Consider the following 27,584-nt stretch of genomic DNA (forward strand, 5'->3'; position numbering starts at 1 on the left):
CCATTACTACAGAAAGAATTCCATTGATATTTTTTCCAGCTTTGTTGAGACATAATTGGCATATAAGTTTAAGCATACAGTGTGTTGATCTGATACATTTATTTGTTTTAATGTTTATTATTGAGATAGAGAGCATGCATGCATACATGCGAGTAGGGGGAGGGGTAAAGAGAGGGGGAGACAGATCTGAAGCAGGCTCTGAACTGACAGTAGAGAGCCCCATGTGGGGCTTGAACTTACGAACCATGAGATCATGACCTGAGCCGAAGCTGAACAACTGACTGAGCCACCCTGGTGCCCCAATCTGATACATTTATATATTGCAATATGATTACCACCATAGTACCAGCTTACATCTCTATCATGTCACATGTTGTTAATTTCTTTTTTTTTTTAAGTTTTACTTATTTTTACATGTTTATTTATTTTGAGAGAAAGCACACATGAGGGGGGAGAGAAGCAGAGAGAGGAGAGAGAGAGAATCCCAAGCAGGCTCCACACTGTCAGCACAGAGCCCTATGTGGGGCTCGATCTCACAAACTGAAAGATCATGATCTGAGCCGAATTCAAGAGTCAGACACTTAACCGACTAAGCCACCCAGGCTAATTTTTATTTAAGTAATCTCTAACCCATGAGGGGCTCAAACCCATGACCCCGAGATCAAGAGTTGCATGCTCTACTGACTGAGCCAGCCAAGCATCCCTATTATTTCTTTTTTGTGGTGACATTTAAGATCTCTCTTGTCAAATATATAATATAGTACTGTTAACTGTATTCACAGTGCTGTGCATTAGATCCCAAGAATGTATTCATCTTCTAACTGGAAGTTTGTACCCTTTGATCAACATCTCCCCATTTCACCCAGCCCCAGCACCTGGTAATTGCCATTCTACTCTCTGTTTCTACAAGTTTGGCTTTCTGTCTTTCTCTGACTTTCATTTAATATGCCCTCAAGGTTGACCCATGTTGTTGCATACAGCAGGGTTTCCTTCTTTTTCATGGATGAGTAGTACTCCATATGTTACATGCACATACAATCTTTTTTATCCATTCATCTGTTGACAGACATTTAGGTTGTTTCTGTATCTTGGCTGTTGCAATTAGTGCAGTGACACGGGAGTGCAGATATCTCTTTGTATATATACCTGTGAGTGGGATTGCTGGATCATATAGTAGTTCTGTTTTTAATTTTTCTGTGACCTCATATGATCTACCATACTGTTTTCCATAGTGGCTGTACCAATTTACATTCCCACCAACAGTGCAGAAGGGTTGCCTTTTTTCTAGCCCTTGCCAACCTTTGTTACCTCATCTTTTTGATGATAGTCATTCTGACAGGTATGAGGTGATACCTCATTGTAGTTTTTTTCTAATGTTTATTTATTTAGAGAGAGCACATGAGCTGGGAAGGGGCAGAGAGAGAGAGAGAAAATCCCAAGCAGGCTCCATACTGTCAATGTAGAGCACAAGAGTCAGATGCTTAACCAACTGAGCCACCCAGGTGCCCCCCTCACTGTGGTTTTTATTTGCATTTTCCCGATGTTGAGCACCTTTTTATGTACCTATTGGCCCTTTGTATGTCTTTGGGAAAATGTCTATTCAGTTCCTCTGCCCCTTTTTGAATCAGATTGTTTGTTTTGTTGTTGTTGTTACTGAATTGTAGGCATTTTTTTTTAATATATTTTGGATATTAACCCTTTATCAGATATATGGTTTGCAAGTATTGTGTCCCATTCCATAGGTTGCCTTTTCATTGCTAATTGTTTCTTTTGCTGCAGAGAAGCTTTTTAGTTTGATGTAGTCTCACAGATTTTTGTTTTTGTTGCTTTTGCTCTTGGTGTCATATCTGAAAAATTGTTGACAAGACCAATGTCCAGGAGCTTTTCCCCTGTATTTTCTTGTGAGAATTCAAGTTTCAGGTCTTAATTTAAATCTCTAATCCATTTCAAGTGAATTTTTGAAGTGGTGTAAGGTAAGTATTCAATTGTATTTTTCTGCATGTGGCTGTTCAGTTTTCCTGACTCTATTTATTGAAGAGACTGTCCTTTTCCCATTTTGTATTCTTGGTTCCATGTATAATATTAGTTGACTGTATATGCTGGGGTTTATTTCTGGACTGTCAATTCTGTTCCACTGTCAATGTGTCTATGTTTATGCCACTACCATACTGTTTTAATTACTGTAGCTTTGTAGTACAGTTTTAAATCATGAAGTGTGATGTCTCCAGCTTTGTTTTACTTTCTCAGGACCGCTTTGTCTATTTAGGGTCTTTTGTGGTCCTGTACAAGTTTTAGGATTGTCTTTTATATTTCTGTGAAAAATGCCATTGAGATTTTGATAGAGATTGCATTGAACCTATATATAACTTTGGGTAATATGGACATTTTAACAATATTAATTCTTCCAATCCATGAATATGGGCTATCTTCCCATTTGTTCATGTCTTCAATTATTTTTAATCAAAGTCTTACAGTTTTCAGTGCACTGATCCCTCACCTCCTTGGTTGAATTTATTCCTAGGAATTTTATTCTTTTTGGTGCTTTTGTGACTGGGATTGTTTCCTTAGTTCTTTTTCAGATATTTTGTCATTATTGTATAGAATACAATTGATTTCTTTGTGTTGATTTTGTATTCTGCAGCTTAACTAAATTTGTTATTTAGCTCTAACAGTTTTTTGGAAGACTCTCTAGAATTTTCTATATACAAGAATGTATAGTTTTCATACAAAGACAGTTTTACTTCTTCCTTTCCAGCATAGATGCCTTTTATGTCTTCATCTAGCCTGACTGCTCTGGCCAGGACTTCTAGCAGTATGTTGAATAAGACTGGTGAGAGTGGGCATCCTTGTCTTTTTCCTAATCTTAGAGGAAAAGCTTTAAGGTTTTCACTATTATGTTGTCAGCTGTGGGTTTGTCATATATAAACTTTATTATGATGAGGTATGTTCCTTCTGTACCTAGTTTGTTGAGAGTTTCTATCGTGAAAGGATGTTGTGCTTTTGTCAAATGCTTTTTCTGCATCTATCGAGATGATCGTATGATTTTATCTTTCATTCTATTAATGTCCTATTTGTTGACTTGTGTGTATTGAACCATCTTTGCATCCAGGAATAAATCCCACTTGATTATGGTGTATGATCCTTTTAATGTGCTGTTGAGTTTGGTTTGCTAATATTTTATTAAGAATTTTTGCATCTGTATTCATCCGGAATATGAGTCTGTAGTTGTCTTGTGGTGTTGTTATTTGGCTTTGGTATCAGGTTAATGCTGGACTTGTAAAATAAGTTTGGGAGTATTCCCATCTCTTCAAGTTTCTGGCTGAGTTTGAGAAGGATTGACATTAAGGTGGAATTCAGTGAAACCATGTGGTCCTGGGATTTTCTTTGTTGGGAGGTTTTTGATCACTGACTTGGTCTCCTTCCTTGTTAATAGTCCGTTCATATATTCTGTTTCTCCGCCGATCTATCTTAATAAGTTGTATGTTTCTAGGAATCTATCAGTTTTTTGTAGTTGTCCAATTTGTTGGCAGATAATTATTCATAGGGGTCTCCTGTGGTCCTATGTATTCCTGTGGTGTCAACTGTAATGTCTCCTCTTTTTATTCTGATTTTATGTACTTGAGTCTTCTCTCTTTTTTTCTTAGTCTAGCTAAAATTGTGTCAATTTTATCTTAAAAAAAACAGCTCTTAGTTTCATTGATGTTTTCTATTTTTCTGGCCTCTATTTCTGCCCTGATCTTTGTTATTCCTTCCTTCTGCAAACTTTAGGCTTAATTTATTCTTCTTTTCCTCCTTCCTGGAAGTCTGTCCTCTACTCTGTTACTATATGTGTTTTAAAAATGTAAAATGCAATTTTATGAAAGTATAACACATCAGAAAAGTGTGGAAATCATATAGCATGATAGGAATCATAATAGGAACACACCGTGTAAACAGCACCCAAATCAAGTGTGCTCATGTCTTTCCTTGGCAGTAACCACTGTCTTGACATCCAGCAGCAGAGGTCAGTCTGGCTATTATTCATGTTCTTATAAATACAGTCATACAGTATGTGCTGTTTCTGCCTGACTTCTGTCACTCAGCATTGCTTGTGAGATTCATCCATGTTGTCACATGTAGTTGTCCATTCGTTCTCACTGCTGTGGAGTTTTCCACAGTATACCACACTTTATTAGCCTGTTTTAATTACTGTTGAGGGACATTTGGGTAGTATCTGCATTTGAGTTATTATAAATAGTGCTGATCAGAATATGTCAAGCAGTCTTCCACTGGGGTTGCACTAGATAATTTTTTAAAACACAAATCTTACCATGTCACCTCTCAGGCTTACTACCCTTAGTTACCCCATCACATAGGGCTGAGAGTTAGGTCTCTAGTGACCCGGACCCAGCCTCCCTCCTCTGTATCTTCCCCTATAGTCCTGGCCTCACACTCATGCCCTGACCCCCAGGCATGCCCAGGCTGTCCTCCTGCTCAAACCACCCATTTGTCCCCTAGCCATCCCCTGACTTGTGTCCACCTCTTTCCTGTTTCTCTTCAAAGACTCTGCTGTTCAGATAGTCATTCTCCTTCGGGACCTGTGATGCCCTGCTTCCCCAGGCATGTCTCATTGGCCTCCCCACAGTGTGTCTTATAATCATCTTTTAATGTAAATCTCAGGTGTTTAGCACCTGGGAAAGAGGTATAGTCCACCTGGTCTGCATTGGTCTTGCTCTCGCTATGAGACAGGGACCTGCTCTCTAAAGAACTGTCTTTATTCCAAAATTGGAACAGTAGGAGGGAGAGAGAAATTCCTTAACTTAAAAATAGTTGAAATCTTTGTTATAGTGATAGAATGCCAAATTTGCATGAATTTTGAAGGATCAGCTCCTTTGGGCATCTGTGGCCTGGTGGTGTCCTTCCCTCCTTGGGAAGCTGGGGGATGATGCAGAGAGAGGCGGCTCTTTCTGGAGCTCCCCTTCCTCGCCCTCCCCTGCTGCCTCTGCACCATGTCACACTGGACAGCAGAGCCCAGGGGTCCTGGCTGTGGGCACCCACTCAAAGGACTGGTAGAGAGTTGCACAGCTACTTTAACTAGGGGGCTTCAAGTGGGACTGTCTTTAACCTTTAGTTTGTAGTTTGTGAAGCATCACCTCGGGGGGGGGGGGGGCAGATTGCTTTGTCATTTGGGGGAAACTCCTGAGATACCAGATGACATCTGTTACTACCAGCTCTGGCTGGAGTGGGGAGATGGTTTTTCCTCCTGCTGACCACAGGCTGGTTGGTCCCAGGATAGAGGAGGGTGGAGAGGAGAGACACCTTATTTTCTTCTCTTTGTGTTTATACATACAACATGGCTTTTTGTTTGTTTTTTAGTAAGAAAGTCTTTTGGACAAGGAAAATGACAAAGCTCCTGTAAACAAAAAACTAAAATCCTTGGGCTATTTGATTAGGAAAATGTTTGAGTAAACCCATGGTAGCTTCCCTGAGTACTTCTGTTTATCATGATTGAAAGAACATTTATAAACCTAAAAAAATATATCCAGTAATGGAAAAACAAAGCTATTGTTCTGTTGTTTTAAAATTTTTTTTTCAATGTTTTTTATTTATTTTTGGGACAGAGAGAGACAGAGCATGAACGGGGGAGGGGCAGAGAGAGAGGGAGACACAGAATCGGAAACAGGCTCCAGGCTCCGAGCCATCAGCCCAGAGCCTGACGTGGGGCTCGAACTCCCGGACCGCGAGATCGTGACCTGGCTGAAGTCGGACGCTTAACCGACTGTGCCACCCAGGCGCCCCTGTTCTGTTGTTTTGAAATAAGTTTAAAAAAGTGTTTAAACTAAATATAGCAGTATCTGTTCTTTGATAACCACAAAATAGTAACAACAGAGTTTTACATTCTAACTGGATTTTGCTCTTCCCAGGAACAGACTCTATGTTGGCTTTTAAGTGGTTTTTAAAAGCCAAGTTAGACCAGATTGGCTTTTTAGTAATATTTTGAGTCCTGGGATCCATCCCCGAACACTAGAGAGGCCAAAGTGTCATGGACCCTGAGGAAGAATGGTGTGTTCAGCCTCAATGCTACTGACTTCTGTCAGCTGGTCCTAGTGATAATGTAGCTTTTAAAGTGGGATTGAAAACAACATTGGTGGGGATTTCGTACATGAAAGGATTGGATTCAGTTCAGTGCATTCAGTTCCCTTGAAACCCAACATATTTTTCTAGTAGTTTTGGACCCAAAGAGTTCTGGCTGCCATCAGCAAACAGCGACCAGCTGCGTGTTTAGGCCCCACAGGAATGTGAGTAATGGATCCACTTTACGTGAAGTATTTAAAAGCATGTTCAGTAACATAGCCTTCATTTCCTCCCCACTTCTTTCTTATAATTCAGTTTTTGCTGCCTTCTCAACTGTTTTAATTGAGATGAACTGAGGGAATGAGAAAAGCACCGGAAGGATTTGAATGCTTTGGGGACAGGTAATTAATCAAAACCCGCATTAGGCTTAATATTCTGTGCTTTTATTTTTAAGAAAGCTTATTTCTTTTTAAGAACTGTTTAAAAACGGAGATCCGTGTGTCACATGTGCACCGGGGGCGGTCCTCCTGGTGCTCCAGCAGGCAGTTTACCTTCCCTCTAGGTCTGCATTCCTCCCCCTCGCCTACCTGACTTCCTGTGGGTAGCCAGCACCTTTGCAGAGAATTTAGACAGGATTTAACAATATTCTCAGCAAAGGTAATTCTGAAGGTAGATCTGTTTGTTACCGGAAGAATTAAGTCCTGAATTCCAGAGCCCACTGGGAATGGAGTTTGGCTCATTGCTGATTCACTGTGGGCTGGCAGTGCCAACTGGCAGGGGAGCATGGGGCCGGGAGCACTGGACACACTAGTGGGTGGGAGCCACGTGTGCTGGTGGTTTCCAAGTGATGCTCAGGGCCACTTTGGTGGTCTAGGTCGTGCTCTGGAGCTTTGCAGTTGTATCTGCTGGTCATCTTCCAGAGTCCTTTCGCTAATTCAGTTCTGTCCCATGTCATTCGGAGAGGCCTGTGATCTGCCCCCTGTGGATCCCGGGTCCCAGGGCAGCCGAGCCCAGGGTGCCCACACCCCCCACTGCCACCCGCTGTGGCCTTGCCTCATGTGGCTGGGTGAAACAGGCCCCTCTGACAGTCAGCAGGGGCTTGGCTTTGACCTCTGATTTCCCAGCTCTCTGTCCAGTGCTCCTTCTGGGAGGCTTGTTTCTGTAAAGCTATGAAATACCATATTAAGTAGAGGGAGTGAGGGCTCAGACCCAGCCAGGAACCCTCACCTGCATTCGTAACAAGTTTATTCACTTTTGGGTAGGCCTGACTTCTAAAGCCTTAGAGTTGTTTAAACAGGTGTATGTTCTCTTCTTTCTAGAATAGTTTGTTAGCACACTACCTAAAAAAGCATGGCTTTGTATGACATTTTGTAATAGTTCTGTGTTGCTTCTGACTCACATGTAAGTTGCACTTCCAAGCTTCCCATTCTCACCTAGGAAAGCAGATCAGTTGAATAAAAACCATTTTGTTACTACAGACTTAAAATGTTTCTGAAAAAACCTTTCAGTAGTACACTAAAGGATAGTCCTTCCCCTTCCCTCTGCTGCTTGTGGGCCTGAGTTGTCATGGAGGAAAAACAAAGACCTTTGGGGGCATACGAGATGCAAGTTACCTGCCTCTAACCAGACCCACTGGCCCCTTTGCCCCGCCCTGTAGACAGACACTGGGTTGGGACACGGTGCAGATTCTTGGCTCTTTCTCTTGACCCGAGGGCTTGTGCCAGGCGGCATGAACATACCTCGAGCAGCTGCCAGCATGTCGGGGAAGAGCTCCACTCTTCTCTAGCAGGCTTGCAGATATACTCTAACAGGCAGGTCATTTGCTGTGTTCCTTAGTAGCCAAGTGTGGGAACCTCCGCTCAGTCAGCAACAGTGGACGGGCCCTGGGTGGGCAAGGATAGCTGGTGGGGCCTGAGTCTGAATCCCAGCAGCCGATTCACTGCTCCCTCAGCCCCAGCTCCTAGGGCTGCTTCACCTTCCGGGAAGAAGTCTTCTGGCCTTGTACTGCATGTTGGGTTCCAGAAAGTGACTAAGGGAGGCCACCACAAATCCTAAGTAAAAGACAGGAAGTGTTTGCTGTTGACTGGGGATTGTGGAACATGTTGAACTCAGGTAAGAATATAAACGGATAATAATATAGACTGAGAGGCTGGCAAACTGTGTTCCTTCTGTGATCTCATTTCATCTTTTTCTTTACTTCAGTTTTCTTTGAGATATAATGTATACACAAGAAAATTTACACATTAAGTATGTAGGTGCATGATTCTGACAAACATATACCTGCCTTCCTACATTCAAAGCAAGTTCTGCTTGGAATGGAGTTTTGCTTCTCCCAGCTGACCTGGTCATAGACATACCATGTTACTTGTGCCCACTGAGTCTCACAAAGTCCCATGCTCCTGTCCCCGAGACTGTGCTCCTGGGGCACCAAGAATGCTATGTGCCACTGGGGCTGCGTGGATCTTCTCTGTTCGCTAGCGCTCCCTCAGACTTAAGTTCACAGAGAAAATTATTAGGAATTCCAGGATGGTGGCAGCGTCTGGGTGCTGATTCCATGGTGCCTGGCAGCCCGCCAGGTCTCCGTAGACACCTGTGGCTGTCTTCTGGGTGAGGATATCAAGGGAGCCCAGTGTGGAGCGGTGGCCCGAGCCACCAGCTGCCTGGGCCCTCTGGAGGCCAGAGGCAGTGAGAGAAATGCCTCCTCCCAGAGTTGGGCGAGAGCCGTCGGAGGCCAGGACAGGTGAAGGCAGACACAGCTGCTCTGTCGGCTATAACTGGGCACCTTGTGTAAGTCACTCTGCCTCGGTTTCCCCATCTGTAAAATGGGGAGAAGCTAGAGAGTAAGGAGCTCTCCCATTGAATGTTAACTTGAGAATGTAAAATGAAGCATTTAGCACAGGGCTAGGCACGGAGTAAATGCTGTCAACTCTTGATGGCCAGCATTATTCATACTGTCCCCTCTGAGCCACAGGTGGGCTCTTTGTGAGGACTCTCAGCACCTTCTTCTGGGCATCTCACCTGCTGATGGTACCCAGTGTTCTCCCCACCACCTCCAGCTGGCGGGGCCAGGCCTTTCCAGACCTTCTGTGTCTCCAGCCAGAAGGCAGCAGCACCGCCGCCCTGGCCGTGCCTGGTGTTTGTGGCTGTGGCCCTGGCAGCCCTGTCCGGGCCACTGTCCAGCCTGTTTCCAGAGAGGCCTTTCCCTGACTTGGCATTTGGGGACTTTACAGCTGTTCTTCCCAGACTTTTGAGTGGGCCCAGGGATGTGAGGGCATGGTCACGTCCCCCTCGTTGGTCACTCTGTGTTTAAAGATGGTAAAATAATTGCCTTAAAAGTGGTATGGCATTCAAAATTTTCTTTGTAAAAATGTCTGATATGGCCAAAGAGTGAAAACGCATGGAATGGTTGCTGAGGCAGCATTCAGAGGAACCCGTGTGGCATCAGGGACCATAAAGCGCCTGTTTGTTTCATGGACCCATGAAGGGTCAGAGTTGGAGGGGACAGCTGTGAGTGGAGACCCTCGCTTCTTGATTTCAAAGGCACCGCCGTTTCACCGGAGCTGCTCAGTTAATGTAAGAAAGGTGTTTTGCCATCAACGTTTCCGGGGTATTCGGTGGGGTTGGCGCGGGGTCGGCCGGGCAGGAAGCCCTTGTCGTTGCTGGAAAGAAACTAGCAAGCAGGAGAGTGACAGCATCAAAGCACCCACAGGATGCGGCCGGAGCCCTCCCTGGCGCGTCGCCCACGAGCCGCTCAGAGGGGAGAGTGACGTGACCTTCCAGCGCTTGGTGCTCCAGGCCGAGCTCCAGCTTAAAGTTCAAGGCATTTTGTTTTTTCACCTGTTTCCTACAGTTCTGAGAAACTTCTGAAGAATTAATGTGTAACTGTATCAGACACTCAGGGGTGTTCTCAAGGGAAAATAATGTTACAGTCGGGGGAGAAGCAGCCACTTGACTGAGATGCCAGAGTTTTCTATAAAATAAAAACCCTCCTTAGAGCAGGCACGCACAGCACACACGCTTCTTACCGAGATCCGGCCACACTTGGTGACATCTGCTAAGGGCGGCTGGTGGCCACGGAAGGACTAGGGTGGCAGCTGGCTTTGGTGAAGTGGGTCCTCAGTTGTGACAGGGTGGCCGGGGTCTGCAGGAGCCAATGCTGACAGCGGCTTCATATGGCAGGAGAAGGGGGAGAAGATGGGAGAAGACAGGCCCGACAATCGCACACTTCTCTGGGGCAGGCGTTTCTGGAAACAGTGCAGTGCCAAGAGGCAGGGCCGGCTCCTTAGGCGCTGAGTTTTGTGCCACCCAAATCCCGCCACTTCACCCACCTTGTCGAACCCTCTTAATTTGACACCAGGCAGTGAACAGTGTTAGCGGCTTGATGAATTATCCAAGAAAACATACAGATTTACTAACGTTTCCCCATTTCATTACATTTTAATCCATGCGGGATGAATATTTTATGGAGGTGCCTTTACTTAAAGGTTGTTTTCATGTTAGAAGCTGGTGCCCATTGAAGTCCCTTTGCCGGTAAGTTTGAGAACAGTTCACCGTTAGCCCTTTGCTTCACCTGGTACGTGTGTTTCTAAATGTGGTCTCAGCCTTTGCGATAGCTGCCATTTGTAAACTAGCACAATAAACTCTTACTGCAACCCTGCCTTTTACACTCTTACCACCAGGTGGCTAAGAAAAAAATTAAGCAGGAAAAATCCAACAATTATGGGAATGATTCGTAATCACTTTCAATTTCTGCTTCAGCGATGAAATACGAAACTATAGACGGGCTGTGTTTGAAGACTGAAAACTGCTGAGCAAGGGGCAGGCGTTTCCAGCAGCGCCAGGCCAGATGGGCACTTCCACGGGTGGTTTCGTGTTCTGAAATATTGACAATGCTAAAGCAACCAAAATTTGCTGAAGTAAAAGTTTCTGTGCCTGTCCCACCTCCCTACTGACCCCTCACTGTCCACGTCATTCCCAACCAGTTGGTTTGGGACAGGGGTTCAGTTTTGGGCTCCTCGACTCCCAAGTGGAGGGTCCTGAGACCTTAGTGCAGCAGTGGCCTCCCACTCAGTCCTGTATACGCTGGTAATGTTGGCAGAGATGGTGCTTCAGGTCATTTAGAATCAGCTCCTGCCACACTGAATAATGTTAGCATCTCGTGTGTCTCTCTCGTTGATATTGTAGGGTAATCCATGTGTGGTGGATGGTGACATAACAGGGTTGAAAAACACTTTTAGACGTCCTCTCATAGACCCCATCTGTTAGCAGAAGTACAGCATCATAACAAACCGTGATCCCCCCGCCCCAGTCCCTGCCATGGCTCTGTGGCATTTAAAGAGGATGGCCGATCTTATCCCACAAATATGAAACCCCACCAGTGTGCCTGCCTGTGGTGCTCAGCCTCCCCTGTGCATTCCAGTTGGCCCTTCAATTCTCTAATTTATTAACTTTGACAAGTAACCTCTTGGTTGTACATGATTTTATTCACAATTTGTTTTTCTGATTCAAAGTGAACATGAGTGCCTTAATCCTCTAATGGGAATTAATTGCTTGTTTCAGTGCTTAACTCTGATCCTTTCTCAATCCCCACAGGGATGAGTTTCTTCCTGAAGGATCTGTGTTTGTTCAAAACACAATCAGAAAGGTAATGATGTTTTTCTTATGAAAGGAGCCAGAAATGCAAAATGTTAATTCTTTTTTTTCCCCCCCTTACATAAGTAGTAAAAGATACAAGAGATGAAATGTAGACTATTATAATTTGGTCATTCTAGCTAGCTACATTTTTTCCTAGTAAAGAAGTTTAATTTTTATTGCTAGGTTTTCTTTTATGGGAAAAAGCTATCTTCTGTAGAAAAAAGCTACTGGACTGATTTTCCACAGAGTCGAAGTTAACAACCTGTGGCCTAACCATGATCATTTCTATGTAACAGCACCTTCCCAGGGATTCTTGGCTCTGAAAACTCATCAACGCCCAACCAGTAATTGATATGGCGTGATTCCCTCTCCCATTTATTATGTAGAATATTCATTTTTATTTTTTTAAGAGGCTTCATTGAGAAGAATATAAGCCAGTAGATATTTTTATAAGACCTTAATGAAGGAGGTAGGGTGGAGAACTTCAGAACATTCATTGGGTTCTGAGGCTGGACACACAATCAGCAGTCACTAGGGATGGGATGAACCCAGGTTTAAAATAACTTTTCCCAAAGACCCACAGCTGCTGAGTGGTAGAGGTGGGGATTTGATTCAGGCCTGTCATTGTGCCACAGTGCATCTCCTTACACTTACCATGCACTGTGTTCTTAAACGTCCATCTGTAGAACACTGAGGCCACCCTAAAAGGGTTCAGCCCACACTGCTGTCTGAGCCCACAGGGCTGGCCAGGCCAGGCCATCAGTGTCCTAGAAGAGGCCTACCCGGGGGGGATACACCACAGTAAAGCAGAGACAGAGCCACTTCTAAAGGTCACTCTTCAGTTTCCTCTGGAAAAGCCCAGATGGCTCACCTAGAGCTGTTCCTAAACTCTTGCATTTTATCCAAAACTCTAACCAGGCTGAAACATAGTAATGTATGAGCCTCAGGAGGTGGCATTCCCTTCTGCTGTGGCAGTGCTGCCCGCTCCCAGCCTGGATGAATCACACGCATATTCTCAGCTAGCTCTGGCTGGGGTTCGGAGAGGATCTGGTGCATGTAAGTAGTCACCCTCGTCGCAGCCCTTGGAGACAGGATGAGCCCGTCAAAGAACAGAAAGGAAAACTAAACCCAAAGCTAGCAAAAGGAAGGAAAAAATAGAGATTAGAGCAGAGATAAAATAGAGAATAGAAGAATAGAGAAAATCAACAAAATTGACAAACTTGTGTCTAGATTTACTAGGAAGAAAACAAGATATAAATAAAGTCAGAAATGAAAGAGGGAAAAGTACAACCCATTTAGTAGAGATGAAAAGGATTATAAGAGAACAACTGTGTACCAACAAATTGAAACCTGGATGAAATGGCTCATGCCTAGAAACACACCCTATCAGGATAAACTGTGATGAAACAGAAAATCAGAGTAACCAAAAAAGAGATTGAATTACTAATCAAAAACCCCTTAACAGAGACCAGAACCAGATGACTTCACTGGTGAATTTTACCAAATCTTCCCAAAAATTGAAGAGGAGGGGACACTTTCAAACGCATTCAATGAAACTCATTCAATGAGGGCAGCATTCTAATCTGATACCAAAACCAGATTAATATCCCTGCTGAAGATTGATGCAAAAATTCTAAACAAAATATTAGCAAACAGAATTAAATGGATTATATACCACCACCAAGTGGAGTTTGTCTCAGGAATGCAAGGGTGGTTCAACATAAGAAAATAACCAATGTAATACACGTTAACAGAATGAAGGGGAAAAAGTTGACAAGATTCAATGCCAGTTTGTGGTAAAAACACTTAAACTGGAAACAGAAGGCAACTACCTCAACATAATAAAGGCTGTATATAAAAATCCCCAAACTAACATCATACTCAGTGGTGAAAGACTGAAAGGTTTTTCCTCTAAGATCAGAAAGCAAGCATCCTTGTCTTGTTCACCACTTCTTTCAGTGTAGTATTATTATTAAGTCCTACCTGAGGGGCGCTTGGGTGGCTCAGTCAGCTGAGCATCTGACTCTTGGTTTCAGCTCAGATTACGATCCCAGGATTGAGCCCTTTGTTGGGCTGAGCATGGAGTCTGCTTTGGATTCTCTCTCTCTCTGCCCTTCTCCCCACTTTTACGCACTCTCTCATTCTCTCTTAAAAAGAAAAAAAAAATCCTACCTGAAACAATCAGGCAAGTAAAATGCTTAACAAGGAGGTAAAAGGCTTGTACACTGAAAACTACAATATGTTGCTGAAAGTAATTAAAGACAAATAAATGGAAAGACAGCTCGTGTTCATGGATTGGAAGATTAAATATTGTTAGGATGCTCAGACTACCCAGATCTACCAAATCTATAGATTTAATGCAACTGTCATGAAAATTCCCAAAGGTGACTTTTTGCAGAAATAGAAAAATCCATTCTGAAATTCATGAAGAATACCAGACTACCCCAAATAAGCAGTGTAATCGTGAACAATAACAAAGTTGGAGGTCTCATACTTCCCGACTTCAAAAAACTTACTGCAGAGCTACAGTAATCAAAACAGTATGGTATGGAAGACGACAGAGTCTACAAATCAATCCTTGCATGTATAGTTAAGTGATTTTTGATGAGGGTGCCAAGACCAATGGGGAAAGGTCAGTCTTTACAAAAGTTGGGAAACTGGATATCCATATGTAAGAGAATAAAGCTGGACCCTTACTTTACATCACATACAAAAATTAACTCAAAATGATCAACAACCTAACAGAAGAGCTAAGGCTATAAAACCCTTAGGAGAAAACATTGGGCAAAAGTTTGACATTCGATTTGGTAGTGATTTCTTGGATAGGACACCAAAAATGGTAAAAGTAAAAATACATTGGACAACACCAAAATTCAAAACTGTGCATCAAAGATGCAATCAACAGAATGAAAAGGCACCCCCTATGGAATGGGAGAACATATTTGTAAATCATGCATCTGAGGAAAGGTTAATACCCAGAAGATATAGAGAACTAGAACTCAATAGTGAAAAACAACCTGATAAAAAAGTAGGCAAAGCACTTGAATAGACATTCCTCCAAAAAAGATACATGAATGACCAATAAGCACATGAAAAGATGCTAAAACATCACTAATTATGGAAATGCAAAGCAAAACCACAGTGAGATACCACCTCACACCAGTTAGGATGACCACTATCAAAAAAAGCATCAGAAAACAATGTAACAAGTGCTGTGGAGAAATTGGAGGCCTTGTGCACTGCAGGTAGGAATGCAAAATGGTACAGCTGCTAATAGAATACTATATGGAGGTTCTTCAGAAAATTAAACATAGAATAACCATATGATCTAGCAATCCTATGTTCGTGGCTGCATTATTCACAATAGCCAAGAAGTGGAAGTAACCCAAATGTCTTTTGGTGGATGAATGAACAAATATGGTGTATGCATATGATGGAGTATTATTCAGCCTTAAATAGGAAAGAAATTCTGACATATGCTGCAACACGGATGAACCTTGAGGACATTATGCTCAGTGAAATTATCCAGCCACAAAGAGATAAACACTATATAATTTCACTTATGTGAGGTACCTAGAGTAGGCCAAACTCATAGAAAGCAGCATGGGGTTGCCAGGGGTGGGAAGACAGGGAATGGGGAGTTCTTATGTAATGGGTATAGAGTTTCAGTTTTGTAAGATGGAAAGAGTTTTGGAGATGGATGGTGGTGATGGGTGCACAACAGTGTGAATGCACCTAACACTAACGAACTGCACGCTTAAAAATGGTTAGGATGGTAAATTTTATGTTTTGTGTATTTTACCACAATTTTTAAAAATTTGAAAATAAGAGAAATACAGAGAAGTAATTGATTTATCAACTAAAATTCAGTCAAAACAAAGGGAGGGGAGAGAAAAAGAGTATAGTATGTCCTTGGCACTGTCACTGCAGAGCCTGAGTCCTGGGCTGTACGTCACAGGGTCACAGTTCCCTTGGGATCTGGAAGTGCAGAGCCCTGGAGGCATTCAGAGTCCTGTAGATGTAGCCCAGTTCCTGGTGCTGCCCCCACAGGCTCTGTGCAGGGAGCCTCACCTCGACCACTTTAATTTGCTCATCCTTCAAATGAGGTACCGCCACCCGTCTTTAACGGGGTGCTGGGGATCCGGTAAGCTGGGATGGCACGTGGCACTTGGCCCAGGGCCGGTCATCGCAGGGAAGTAATCAGCCCCTGCAGAAGTGCCATCCTCTGCAGCCCTCTGACCACAGTTTCTGTCCTTCCTCCCCTCTCTTCTCCTGGATGAGGCATTTCTTTCCTTCCTTTGCAATTGAATCCCTTGAATAATGGAAGCATGACACTTTCTTTGCTCAGAACCTGCTCTGGCATCTTATGGCTCTTATTCCAAAGCCCAGGCTTTCTCCAGTAGGACTGTTCTAAACCTCTTTCCATTCTGCAAGTTCTCAGCCCTGGTGGCACCCGCCCCATCCTGGACAGACAACATCACCTATTTTAAGGAAAAGCCAGGCAACCCGGCACAAACGTCCCTGTGGCCACCCGTCTGTCCTAAGGCAGGGTCCCCCTCACCACGCCCTGGGTGCACTCTTTTCTATTGTCCTTGCTCCACCTTTTTTTTTTTTTTTTTTTTGGATGCTGCCCATTTACCAACCTGTCTTTCCCTTGACCTTCACAGCAAGCGGAGAAGAGGCAAATATATGTCCTCCTTTATGTGGGGAGGGAAAATAATATGCCCTCTACCCTCATAGGCTCTTGACTGAGACACTCCCTGTAATAAAAGATTAACAGGAGAGGAACACACAAGTTTTGTAACACATATACCTCCTGCATACATGGGGAGACCCAGGAGAACGGAGTACCTCCGCACATGACCCACAACCCTCCCCTTAAATACCATTTCCAGCAAAAGGCAAAAGAAGATGTTGGGGCCAGGAAGCCGGCTGTGGGAGGTCTTCAGGCAAAGTACAGTGAACAAGGGCAAGGATGTGCATCTCTTGGTCTTTGCCTTTGGCATCGATAGTTTCTAGAGATGTAGGCATCTTCTGCTTGCTGGTAGAGCTGGGAAGATAATGTATGGAGACACCCCTTATAGATGTAAATGACTCTTATATAAAGGGTAACTTCTATCAGAGTTTCTCCTGTGTTTCTTAAAAATATTCATCCTAAAATAATCCTCATGCCAAAGAGGCATATTTTGGGGTGACCAGCTCTGCTCCCTACAGCGTGCACCCCTGCACTCAACACGAGGCCTCTGGGTACACAGCCTGCATCTCCCTGAGGGCTGTGGTGGCCTTTTCCTGTGGCTGCTTCCCATTCTCCCCCCTGCTCTTGCCTCAGCAGACAGGATTCCCCCTCTATAAGCAGACCTCTCTCTGTCCCCCCAGCCATCATCAGCCCTCTCTGTGCCCATGATTGCTACCTTACTGGCTTTCTCTTGGCGACCTTAAACACACCCAAGTCAGTGGTGCCATAAACTCTCCTCAGTGCCCCTCTAAGCAAGTGGTTTCCAAACTCCCACCTCCATCCCAGTTCACATTGAGCCTCTGGAAAGATGAAGGGGCTGAGGGCCCTGTGAAGTGGCTGGATGGGTGGTGCAGTGAGGGAGACACAAGAGGAACAGGCTCTTCTGTGCCTGCTTTCTCCCTAAAAATCACTCTAGTGACCCAGAAAGACAAGATGGTAGACAGAAAATGACGTAGCAGCCTGGAGAAACCGGAAACCTAAGACCCTGCATAGTAAGAAGCCAGCAAGCAGCTAGCCACCTGGTAGAGCAGAGCAGCAGAGGAACTCTGGACCCATGGGCGTGCGAAGACAAGGATCAGAGTAGAAAACAGGAGGAGAGGGTGAACGCCCTTATAGGGAGCAGAGACACCAGTCTCCCTGCTTCCTGCAGAGAACAGGTGGGTTACTGTCCAGAGAGGCTTGGTATTGGGGACATCAGGTCCAGCTGAGGGTGGGGTGAGTGGCACCCTGAAAATGGGGATCGAGGGAAAATCTGCATACCTGTAGATCATTATCTGGCACCCCCCAAACCTGTACCCAGATCCCCCACATGAGGCCTGTCGACCATCAGGCTCCCTCCCTAGCACACAGAGCTTTAATTTCCTATACGGTGTCTTGATTCTCAATATGAAAGGCCAACAGCCAAGGATTACTGGCATTTGAAGAAAACATCTAAAGAAACACACCAAAATAGAGGCAAAGCAGGCAAAGATGAAAACAACAAACCAAACGCATGATAATACCTTCCCAAAGATGAGAGATGGTTTTGTGCTGGGAAAGAAATACAATGGCAAAAAATAGACACAAATTCATAAAAGACCTGGAAATTAGTCTATAAAGAAAAATACCTGGGGGGCACCTGGGTGACTCAGTTGGTTAAGCGGCAACTTCAGCTCAGGTCATGGTCTCGCAGTCCGTGAGTTCCAGCCCCGAGTCGGGCTCTGTGCTGACAGCTCAGAGCCTGAAGCCTGCTTTGGGTTCTGCGTCTCCCTCTCTCTCTGCCCCTCCCCTGCTCATGCTCTGTCTCTCTCAAAAATAAAAACCTTTTTAAAAATTTTTGAAAAAAGAAAAATACCTGGAAAAAAGAAAACTGGGAAATTAATCCAGGAAACACAATACCTGAGTATTAGAAGACAAGAAAGAGAACAATAAGGTAGGAATGAGAAGAAAATTCCCCACGATCCAAGATGGTCAGTTTTCAGATGGGAATTCCCGGCACAATAAATGAAAGAAACCCACAAGAAGATACACCATTACCTCAGAATCCAAGGGAAAAAGGAAAACCTTGAGAGTTTCCAGAGAGGAAAGCTCAAGTCCTGAACAGAGGATGGGGGAGTCCAATGGCACTGGACTTCTCAACAAGAACTTGGGAAATCAGAAAACAAAGAAATGACTTTAAAGTTCTTTAGAAAATTATTTCTAGAATTCTCTAACAAGCCACATTGTTAATTGAGGGTGGGAGAAAATTAGCTTCGGCACAATGAGGGAGTCGAAGAAGGGGCCATGGGACCCAGGGGCCAGGCTCCTGCACTGGCTCAGGGGAGCCCTTGGCAGCATGGCGGTACATCCCAGATGGCAGCAGTACCACACTGCAACAGGATGGGCTCCAGGGGAAAATGAGGAGAACCCAGTGGGTGGTGTTAAAAAGAGAAGCAGAGGCCCAAAATGGCTGCACTTAGGCCAAGGCACTAAATCAAGACTTTACACCCAACCTAACTGTCCTTTCAGACTTCCCCAGGAATGTAGTCTGAAGTGGTCGATCAGGAGTTTCCTGATCAGCGCCAATGAAGTGATCTGTCACGGGGGGCCCTGTCCGTTGCCCAGAGAACAGGAAGTAACCCACCTGGTGAGACTGCCTGGCTCCCCTCTAAGGGAAGGTGACCTTGCCCGGAGCAATCCTGTTCTTTTGCTAATAACTTTCTTGCCCCGCCGCCACCGCTGCAGTCCTGTGAAGAGCTTCCATCTGGTACAAGTCCTTGGAGCGCCCCTCCATGTGCCAGATGGGGGCCGCCCAACCTACACATCAAGGCAATGCCATCCTCACACTTCCTGAATTCAGTGTTTGTTCTTTAACAGTGGTCAAGGCTGAAAGGATTCTTACAGCACTTTCTGAAAATGTGAGGCTGAATTAGTGTCAGAGAAACTTGAGCAAAGGGGGGGGGGAGGAAGCTGCAAGCAATTTTTAATTCCAAGGAAAACAGAAAAGTTGTCCAAGAAAGGAAGTTAATGATAGTACACTGTGTGCCTTATCTGAGAACAGTGTTTACATAGTTCTGCTGCTGAACTGAGTGTGGGTCTGAGCAAACACTGATGTGAGTCCACTGGAGGGTCGGGGACAAGGTGGGCATGCGTCCTCAGGGCACCGGTGGCCGTGATGACCACAGCCACCAGGGCACGCGGGACCACCGGTGGTACGACCTCACGGAGCAGCCAGGCTGCTGTTTTACTTCTTTTTACAGTCGAGACCAAGAGGTTAGGTGGTTTGCCTGAAGTCACCACCCAGGCAATTGGGTTCTAAAGTCTGTGCTGTAAACCACTGAGCTCACCTGCTTCAGGAAGGTAAGACAAAATGGAAAAATCCAGAAGTAGCCGTGCATGTCATCAACAATACGCAGATAAATACCGATGCCACAGCTTAAGGCTTAAAAGTGCCGCCTCCAGGGAGTGGGAAAGGGTAGGCACTTTCATCTTTCCCGTAGAACTAGTTCACGGTTACATTATGCACACATATTACTTTTAAAAAAAAACATTTAATCAAAGAGGAGAAAGCTGGGGCGCCAGCGATGGCGAGAGCAAGTCTCCAGTTTTGAATGGCTTTGTCCACCTGCGCGTTCTTCGATCCTTACCAGCCAACGTGGTTTCCACACTTGCTGCCAGCTCCGAACACTCCAGCGGGAAACAGGACAGGCGGCCCTTCAGGGAGCAGGCCCCTTGGAGAGAAGTTGGGGCGAGGCAGGGCTGGGTGGGTGCTGCTCCGGGCCGGCCCGAGGAAGCCGCTGTGAAGGGGCCTGGAGGTGGGCAGGTGACCCCTGGGGTCGGGGGGCGGGGGGGAGGCGAGGCCTCTGTTTTGGAGAAAGACCCTCTGGGCGGAGGCTGCAGGAGGGTGGGAAATGGCTGGACCCGGGGTTGCACTGGGTGGAGCGGTGGACAGAGCCTGCTGGAGGGCAGGATACACACGTGGGGGAGTCGGGGCTGCTCCCAAGTGTCTGGTCTCCGCAGAGACCCGTCCGGTGCGCTCCCACTGTCCCCACAGTTCATGCTGACGCTCTCTGTGCCCAGCTGTGCCATCCCCCGGCCCCTGCCACCCTCAGCTCCAGCGTCTACTCCTTCCTCTTCCCTCCACACCTGTGCTCCAGCTCCCGCCTGATTCACCTCCGTGCTGTCCTCCCTGGCATGACTCCCTCCACACCCCATAGCTCTGCTCTGTCCTTCCCTGTCACCAGGGTCACCAGAACACGAGCTCTGGGTGCATCCCCGTCCTGTTCAAGGTGTCCCAATGTTGCCAAGTGTTCAGGGTGCACATGCACGGCCAACCTGGTGCTTCTCCCACAGCCGAGCCTTCCTGAGGTTCATCCAAAACCTGTGCATGTCCTGACGTTCCACTGATGACTGAGAGGGACGCAGTGGACAGGAGGAGAGGTCAGCAGGTGTGCTGGTTTGTGGGGGCTGTGCATCCTCCGCAGATACCCTGAAGAGGTCGGGTGAGGCCGAGACCCCCATACCAGGAAGTGGAAGTTCTGTGAGCCAAGTGGGACTTTTCCAAGGACCACCTGATGGGTGTCCAGGGGCATCACCCTCCAGCTGTTCGTGGCTGGTGGTGGGCTGCTGCCAGCAGACGGGCACGTCCTCTGTTGTCCTGTGCAAGGTGTCTTCCTTCCAGAGCCTGCCGTCATCACACAGCGTTGGGCCAGGAGGGCAGTGAAATGCAGGCTTTGGGGAGGGGCCCAACTTGCCTAACTTCCATTTCTAGTTTTGTTTGAGTCACTTTTACACAAATGACTTCTAGCAATTTATGTAACAATCTGTAGCCCAGACCCAGGTGAGCAGTAAATATTTACTTTCACACGAGAGCCAAGGTTGCTGCGCTGAGTCACAGTGAGTCACAGGGAAGCATCATTACCCTCTAGGACCTTGAAAAGGGACACGGAAGGTGTGATTGTTGAAGTTTTGCTGGGTCACGCTGCCAGGACCGGTGTGTAAATTTAGTACTAGAACCTGAATGACCTCTTGTAGCGGATTCCATGGGCCTATCTTATATGTATGCAGGTACTGTGTATGTATACAGTTATATTCACTAACCAGTATTTCTGACTGTTCTATAAAAAATATTTATTGTATAATTTGTAGTCATTTTAAAAAGATTAAAAACTAACCAATCTAAGAAACAGCGGTTCTGAGGGCTTGATCCCGAGACAGGCTGTCTCCCTCTGACAAGTATGTTCTTAAATGAGTACCTTTTCCCAGAAGGGTGACTATAAAAGGTGGTTGGGTGTTCCTGGCACCTCGGAGCCCAGCACAGGATGGTCGAGAGTAGTGGGCTGTGGGGCTAAGCGGGATTGCGAGCACCCGCTTGCCCAGCAGACCCTGGAACCTTCCCAAAGTCTCCGACCCCAGGCAGGACTGAAAGCCCTTCCCCGGTTCTCTGACACGTTCAGTAGGTACCCGTCTGCTTCCCTTCTGTCTTGCAGCTCCTGCGGCCCGCATGGCTCGTGTGTTCGTATACGGGACCCTGAAGAGAGGCCAGCCGAACCACAAGGTCCTGCTGGACGGTGCCAATGGCCGAGCGGCCTTCCAAGGCCGGGGCCGCACGGTGGAGCCGTACCCCTTGGTGATCGCCGGCGAACATAACATTCCGTGGCTGCTTAACCTCCCAGGGCAGGGGCGCCGCGTGGCGGGAGAGATCTATGTCGTGGACGAGCAGATGCTCAGCTTCCTGGATGAGTTTGAGGGTTGCCCCGACATGTACCAGCGCACCCCTGTGAGGGTCACGGTCCTCGAGTGGGAGGGCAGGCAGGGCACCCTGGAGGAGATGCCGGCCACCGATGGGACCCTGCAGTGCTTTGTGTACAGCACAGCCTCCTACGCACCTGAGTGGGTCCACCTCCCGCACCACGACCATTACGACTCCCGAGGGGAGCATGGCCTTCCCTACAACCCGCGGGAAAACAGGTGAGAAGGGCCAAGGTGGACAGAGCCCTGGTGATCAGTCGGGGACACCAGCCTGGCCTGCACTCGCTGAAGGTGGAAGCATAATAATGCCCTTTGAAACAAGTGTTTGTACACTCAGTGTGTGGGAAAGGGGACGATCTCTTCTTCAGTCACAGCTGCTTTCCGCAGTCTCCTGACACACTGGTCACAAGCCTGCGCCTGAAGTCTGTCTCTCCGGTAGCACTTTGTTGCTTTTGCTGCTTAAAGGCGGCCATGGGCTCGAATACATCGGATAAGGAAATTCAGGATTTTAATTCCCCTAAATGACATTTCCAGAATTCATATGTCATATTTTGCTTTGCTTTGATCTGAAGATAACATTTAAAATGTAGACTTTGTGTTGCAGCTAGATTTTAGCAACCCTGCTGTATTGATTCTAACTTGTAGCAGCAAGAAAAGTAATTTTTTAAACCGATTTTGATTATCTCGGTATAATAAAAGAAACTCAAGAAAAACACACTGTGTTTTGGGGTAGTTCTAGACTCTATAAAACATCATTGAGTTTTCAGATCAAGCTTATTAAAGAAGGATTTACTAAAGATGTTCATGTAAAAGTAAACCGGGTATTTTAGGAAACCAAATTTAAAAGTGCTGGTACTGTTGTTGGCCTTTTTTTTTTTTTCTTTGCATCTCCTTATTTGGCAGAAGGTTCTTTTCACTGGAACCCAGCAAAGTCCTGAGCACCTACTTGATGGCAGGTGCTGAGCACCGTGACTGCAGATGGAGCTCATGTGAGCCGGGGCCTGGGGCCCCGAGGAGCAGCATTGTGGGGCGGGCCTTTCAAGGAAGAACCAACACATTAGTAATTTGTTCTTCAGGCCTGACGGAAGCTTAGCTTCCAAATACAAACAGCACTTAAAATAATTCTAGCGAGGCACGAAGTACCAATTACTACCCACCTCCATCTGATAATCTGTCAGCGGTGCTTCGAATCCGCGCACGACTCTGCCTCTGCCTCCTTACCAGCGAAGTAGGAAATGGATTCCAAGAATTGCAGAAGCAACCGCATTCGCAGCTGCTGATCCTCAGTGACCTCGTCCTCCGCTGGGAGAGCTCACTCACTCTTCAACTTAATGGTACACTGTGATCGCTAACTGCATCTGGCACAAAAACATCATCATTATTTTTAGCCCCTTTTTCTTAACGGGAAACTTGCTTCACAAAAACACAAAAAGGCAAGGATGGGTATCAGCTGATGGGCTTGTGGCAGCCACACCCACCACTCCCAGGGAAGGGAGCCCCAGCAAAGCCCTGGAGATGTGGGCCGGGCAAGAGGGACCCGGTGAGCGGCTGTCACTAAGGTGCCCCCCCCCCCACCCTGCCGGCTCATTCGCCTGCCCAGTGAGAGCCAAGAGCAGCGCAGGAGGGAGCTCCAGACCTCTATCCCCTGTGGGTACTGCGCGGGCTCCCAGATTCATGAACTGCCACAAATGGGAGTTAGGTCCTCAACCAGGAAGAAGTAATCAGAGTATACAGTGGCAAATGATAATTTCATGAAACCGAGGTAAAGAACTGGGGTTTATATAAAATGTTTTAAAGGATCACAATGAAACGCTAGTATTTAAAGTCTACTGGCACAGCCAGTAGCCTCTTATGTACATTGTCTTCATTCAAAAAAAGGGCAAGCTAATATTTAGACAAATGCTCAGTTTTATTGATTTAATTTTGACACTAGGAAATCTCACAGCAGAAGTACAAATCATATGTACAAGTATTTATATCAATAAAAATTTCCATTGGTGATATTTTGGCAGAAATGTTGGTTTTGACTATATGTGGAATAAATATGACCATGTAAAATCTGCTGCACAGGGGTGTTCCTGCAAAATGCTTGACTAAATTGAGTGTGAAAGAATAATAATACAAATGGCTAATTAAATTGGGTGATGACGGAAAGGCTATAAATACTCATTCCAGTTCCACGAGCAGATCTCCTTCTCCAACTGTGTCTCCGGCTTTACAACGCACTGATTTCACCTTGAATTAAAAAAAAAAGGAGGCGGGGGTAAAAATTATTAAGTAGACCACGAGGGAGATCTCATCTTCCTTTTCTGGAAATCAGGAGGCAGCCTGGCAGGCTCTGTAGCACAGGTACAACAGTCCTCTCCTGCCGGCAGAGGAAACTGTGAGCATAGGGACATCCTTGCTGGGGGCTGTGACTCGCCACCTTCCCCTGCCCCGGCCTGTCCCCTGCTGTCCTAAAAGCTGCTGGCGCAGGGGGTCTCTGCTGCTGTCTGCCTGGGCCCAGCGCTGGGTGCACCCGCGGGTCTGTGCAGTGTCCTAAAAGCTCAGTGTGTTTATGCCGGATGAGCTCTCAACAGCCAGCCCTCCCAGTCTCTTCGGCAGCATCAGGTGCTAGAAATGGTCTCTGAGAGCTAACGGCATATACTTGGTTTAGTGTTAAACGCAAAACCAAAAATACCACACAATTATACACGAGCCAAAACAAACTCCTTAGCCTGAGATCATAAACTTCCTTCTGATGGGAAATGAAATCCTCCAAAGACATGTGGCTGCAGGGATAGTACTGTATGGCCTAATGTGGAACAGGCACTGAGCTCCCACAGCTGTGCCACTGTGCCCTTACATTCTACTGATTCCTCTCAATTTTAATCAAGTTTTGCTTTCCCGAATTTGTCTTCCGATTTAAGATGAGCAGGCAGATACTGGAGTGGAGATGAAGCAGTCTTTTGATTTCTTGGAGGCTCTGCTCAGGCATGGAAACAAACGATGGGCTAGAGCTTCCTGGCCATCTGAGCACCTGGCAAACAGGAAGAACGTCCCGGACGGTGGGTTCGGGGCCCTGGCCTGCGTCCCCACTGCTCCACTGGGAAGCGGAGGGCTAGAGGGACCTTTTCTCCCTGGAATTCAAGCCCTGGGGCCTTCATGATGTGAACATGTGCAGTGGCCACTTCAAAGGCCTGGTAGGTGCTATTGGCACTGAAGCGGCCGCCCTTTCTGATCTGAAGCCTCCGATGTTTGCATAGCGTGTATCTTTCATGCTGCGATTACTACATGAGGACCGGTTTCCATTGTGAACGTTTCTCCGGGAGGAAAAATGGCCCTCCAGATAAGAGCTGCCAGTCCCCAGGCTCGCCAGGGCCTGCTCCTCTGTGCAGGGGCCTCTGGCCACTCCTGGGCGCCCTGCTGGGGAGGGGCAGAAGGAAATGGGATGGGCAGGAAAGACTCCAGCTGAAAGGGGTCAGGCCAGAGTACAAGTTCACCCAGAGCCCATCGACACCCTGAAAGCCTGGGCCGCCGATGGCCAGGGATCGGCTAAGTTCCACATGAAACCCAGAAGCCACCATGAGGCCACGGAGCACAGAACACACTGACAGACCAGGGCTCCACGCTCCCTCAGGGAGCTAAGACAGCGTTCATTTTTGTGTTAGTACTTCGGTCCAGCAACACAGGCCCTTGGCACGCAACGACATAGACATATTCTGGATCCCCCCAGATAAGGCCACGTCTTCATCATGCCTGGAAATTTCTTGACACTAATGCAGCATAAATGTTAAATTAACCCTAGGGAGCAAATGCAACGATTTCTACAGGAACGGAAACGATTGTTGGTCCGCTTTTAGAAAAGAAATCAGATGTCGAGAGCAGAATTCCCAGATCATGCAACTCTCCTCTCCCAAACACCACGGAGCCTGGGCACAGCCCACGACAGCCTCTTCCAGCCTGACCAGCCAGCTCCAGGCCCAATGACCATAAACTGGGCCTACTGTCTGCACATCAGCCTCATTTCTTTTTGGGGTGACAGAGGCTATATCTCTCTGCAAGTGACACTGTGAGTTGACAGCACCTCTCTGCCAGGGCACCCATGTCCCCAAGGCTTGGTCTCACTTCCCAGGCGTGGCCGCAGGGCAGGATGCCTATGGTCCTCTCCCCTCCCCACCCCACCCCGCCTCCACCAGGACACCGGGCACTTCCAAACCAAACCCTCCTCAGAAAAGGCTCATTCTGCTATGAGTGGCATCTTTTTAGAAGCAGGGGGAATAATGAAGTTATTATTAAAAGGACTTTTCTTTATTCTTCAAGGAGAAACCACATTTAAGAAGTTTTACTCTTAATAAGTTTCAGGACAAATATAGCACCTTTTCTCCTCCCTAAATCATGCCATCCCACATGTGTGCATGGGGCTTTCAGCTCCTCTTGATCTAACATTGAATTGTTCTCTTTGCGGAGAAATTATCTTGAAGAGTTACATTAATTTTTGCAATCTCTAAAACCATTTCCTGCTGTGTCACCTGAGTCTCAGATAACTGCCTCCAAGACAGATGTAAACATTAAAAATGAAAGAGTCCTTAATTTGAAAGACATTAAGGTGAAGAACAATTGTTCTTGGACTACCTGCACATCGCAAAGACTCTCCACGAGGCAGGGACACACGGATGCAAAGTGAAAAGAGCTCCCAATCTTAATGTCCTGGTGTGCTGGCAGGGGTCACCTCCACGGTCCCTTCCAGGCCTACCCATCCAAGATCCAAGGGTGGAAATTCTGCTTCCTGTCACAGAGCTGGCAAGGGCTACTGGGAACTTGGGGACGTACCTTGCCAGTTTTCCCAGCTGTCATACTGTTCTGCATTTTCATGGCTTCAATCACACAAATTTCCTGGCCTTCTGCTACCTGGAAGAGCAAACAGAAAAAGGACACACGTTTTAAAATCGTTGTAATTTTGCAACAATGCTCAAGAGTGAAGCCATCAAGAGATTCTTTGTCAAATGCTCTGAAATGTTATCCAAACAGCAGCAACGACCTCTAATACTTCATGTTCCAAGTTCTTCTTGGGGGACAACAGAGAAGGACAATTTTCTCTATCATCATCAAATCCTCACTCGAAAAAAAAATCCCTGATGTTGGAGGACTTAGGGGGGCTGGTTGTGGGGTCTCCCCTGGAAATCAGTCTCTGAATCTGCCTTTGCTACAGAGATGTGGCAAAATGGGATGTTTTCCACTTAATGTGACATGTCCAGATTTGGCAAATCTCTACATGCAGAGAAATCTGGGGGTTCTGGGGGCTGGGAGGCAGAGGGGAGTGACCGCTGGTGGACACAGCATTTCTTTTAGGGGTGAGGAAAATGCTGTGACGGTTGCACCCCTGTGAAGCCATGACAACCACCAAGTGCATGCTGTAAGGGGCCAGACTGCACTGGATGTGAATTTTATCTCAGGAAAGCTGTGACCAAAA

At 46.3% G+C, this 27,584-nt stretch overlaps 2 protein-coding genes and 1 long non-coding RNA gene across 18 annotated transcripts in view; 1 reads left to right on the forward strand and 2 right to left on the reverse strand.

Moving 5' to 3' along the window:
- GGACT (gamma-glutamylamine cyclotransferase) overlaps nt 1-22,849 on the forward strand; it is a 47,298-nt gene extending 24,449 nt beyond the window's left edge. For 6 of the 10 annotated variants that reach the window (XM_040487146.1, XM_040487144.1, XM_040487145.1 and 3 more), the window contains exons 3-5: nt 11,647-11,698; nt 12,607-12,744; nt 21,871-22,849. In XM_040487146.1, the coding sequence (XP_040343080.1) occupies nt 12,621-12,744; nt 21,871-22,355 (609 nt within the window). In that variant the 5' untranslated portion in view covers nt 11,647-11,698; nt 12,607-12,620 and the 3' untranslated portion in view covers nt 22,356-22,849. Of the gene's footprint in view, nt 1-8,143; nt 8,167-11,646; nt 11,699-12,606; nt 12,745-19,641; nt 19,742-21,870 lie in introns of those variants that run through there. The other 4 variants (XM_040487153.1, XM_040487152.1, XM_040487150.1 and 1 more) reach the window with 4 other exon arrangements.
- On the reverse strand, nt 6,476-13,716 carry LOC121037758 (uncharacterized). Of its 3 annotated transcripts, none has more exons than XR_005793958.1 (3): nt 13,672-13,716; nt 10,080-11,312; nt 6,476-8,105 (listed from the first exon to the last, which is right to left on the reverse strand). It is a non-coding gene; the product is annotated as an uncharacterized LOC121037758 (long non-coding RNA). The 3 variants fall into 3 exon arrangements; XR_005793957.1 differs by lacking the exon at nt 13,672-13,716 and having other exon boundaries at nt 6,476-7,221; nt 7,794-8,105; nt 10,080-12,620; XR_005793956.1 differs by lacking the exon at nt 13,672-13,716 and having other exon boundaries at nt 10,080-12,620.
- Nucleotides 22,850-24,022: 1,173 nt separating the features above from the next.
- Nucleotides 24,023-27,584, reverse strand: part of PCCA (propionyl-CoA carboxylase subunit alpha) — a 418,320-nt gene continuing 414,758 nt past the window's right edge. For 4 of the 5 annotated variants that reach the window (XM_040487139.1, XM_040487136.1, XM_040487140.1 and 1 more), the window contains 2 exons: nt 26,945-27,022; nt 24,023-24,367 (listed from right to left, as the gene is read on the reverse strand). In XM_040487139.1, the coding sequence (XP_040343073.1) occupies nt 24,299-24,367; nt 26,945-27,022 (147 nt within the window). In that variant the 3' untranslated portion in view covers nt 24,023-24,298. The other variant, XM_040487137.1, reaches the window with a different exon arrangement.

The sequence above is a fragment of the Herpailurus yagouaroundi genome, unplaced genomic scaffold, assembly GCF_014898765.1.
Source record: "Herpailurus yagouaroundi ecotype Mexico unplaced genomic scaffold, PumYag 164, whole genome shotgun sequence".
NCBI classification, from domain to species: domain Eukaryota; kingdom Metazoa; phylum Chordata; class Mammalia; order Carnivora; family Felidae; genus Herpailurus; species Herpailurus yagouaroundi.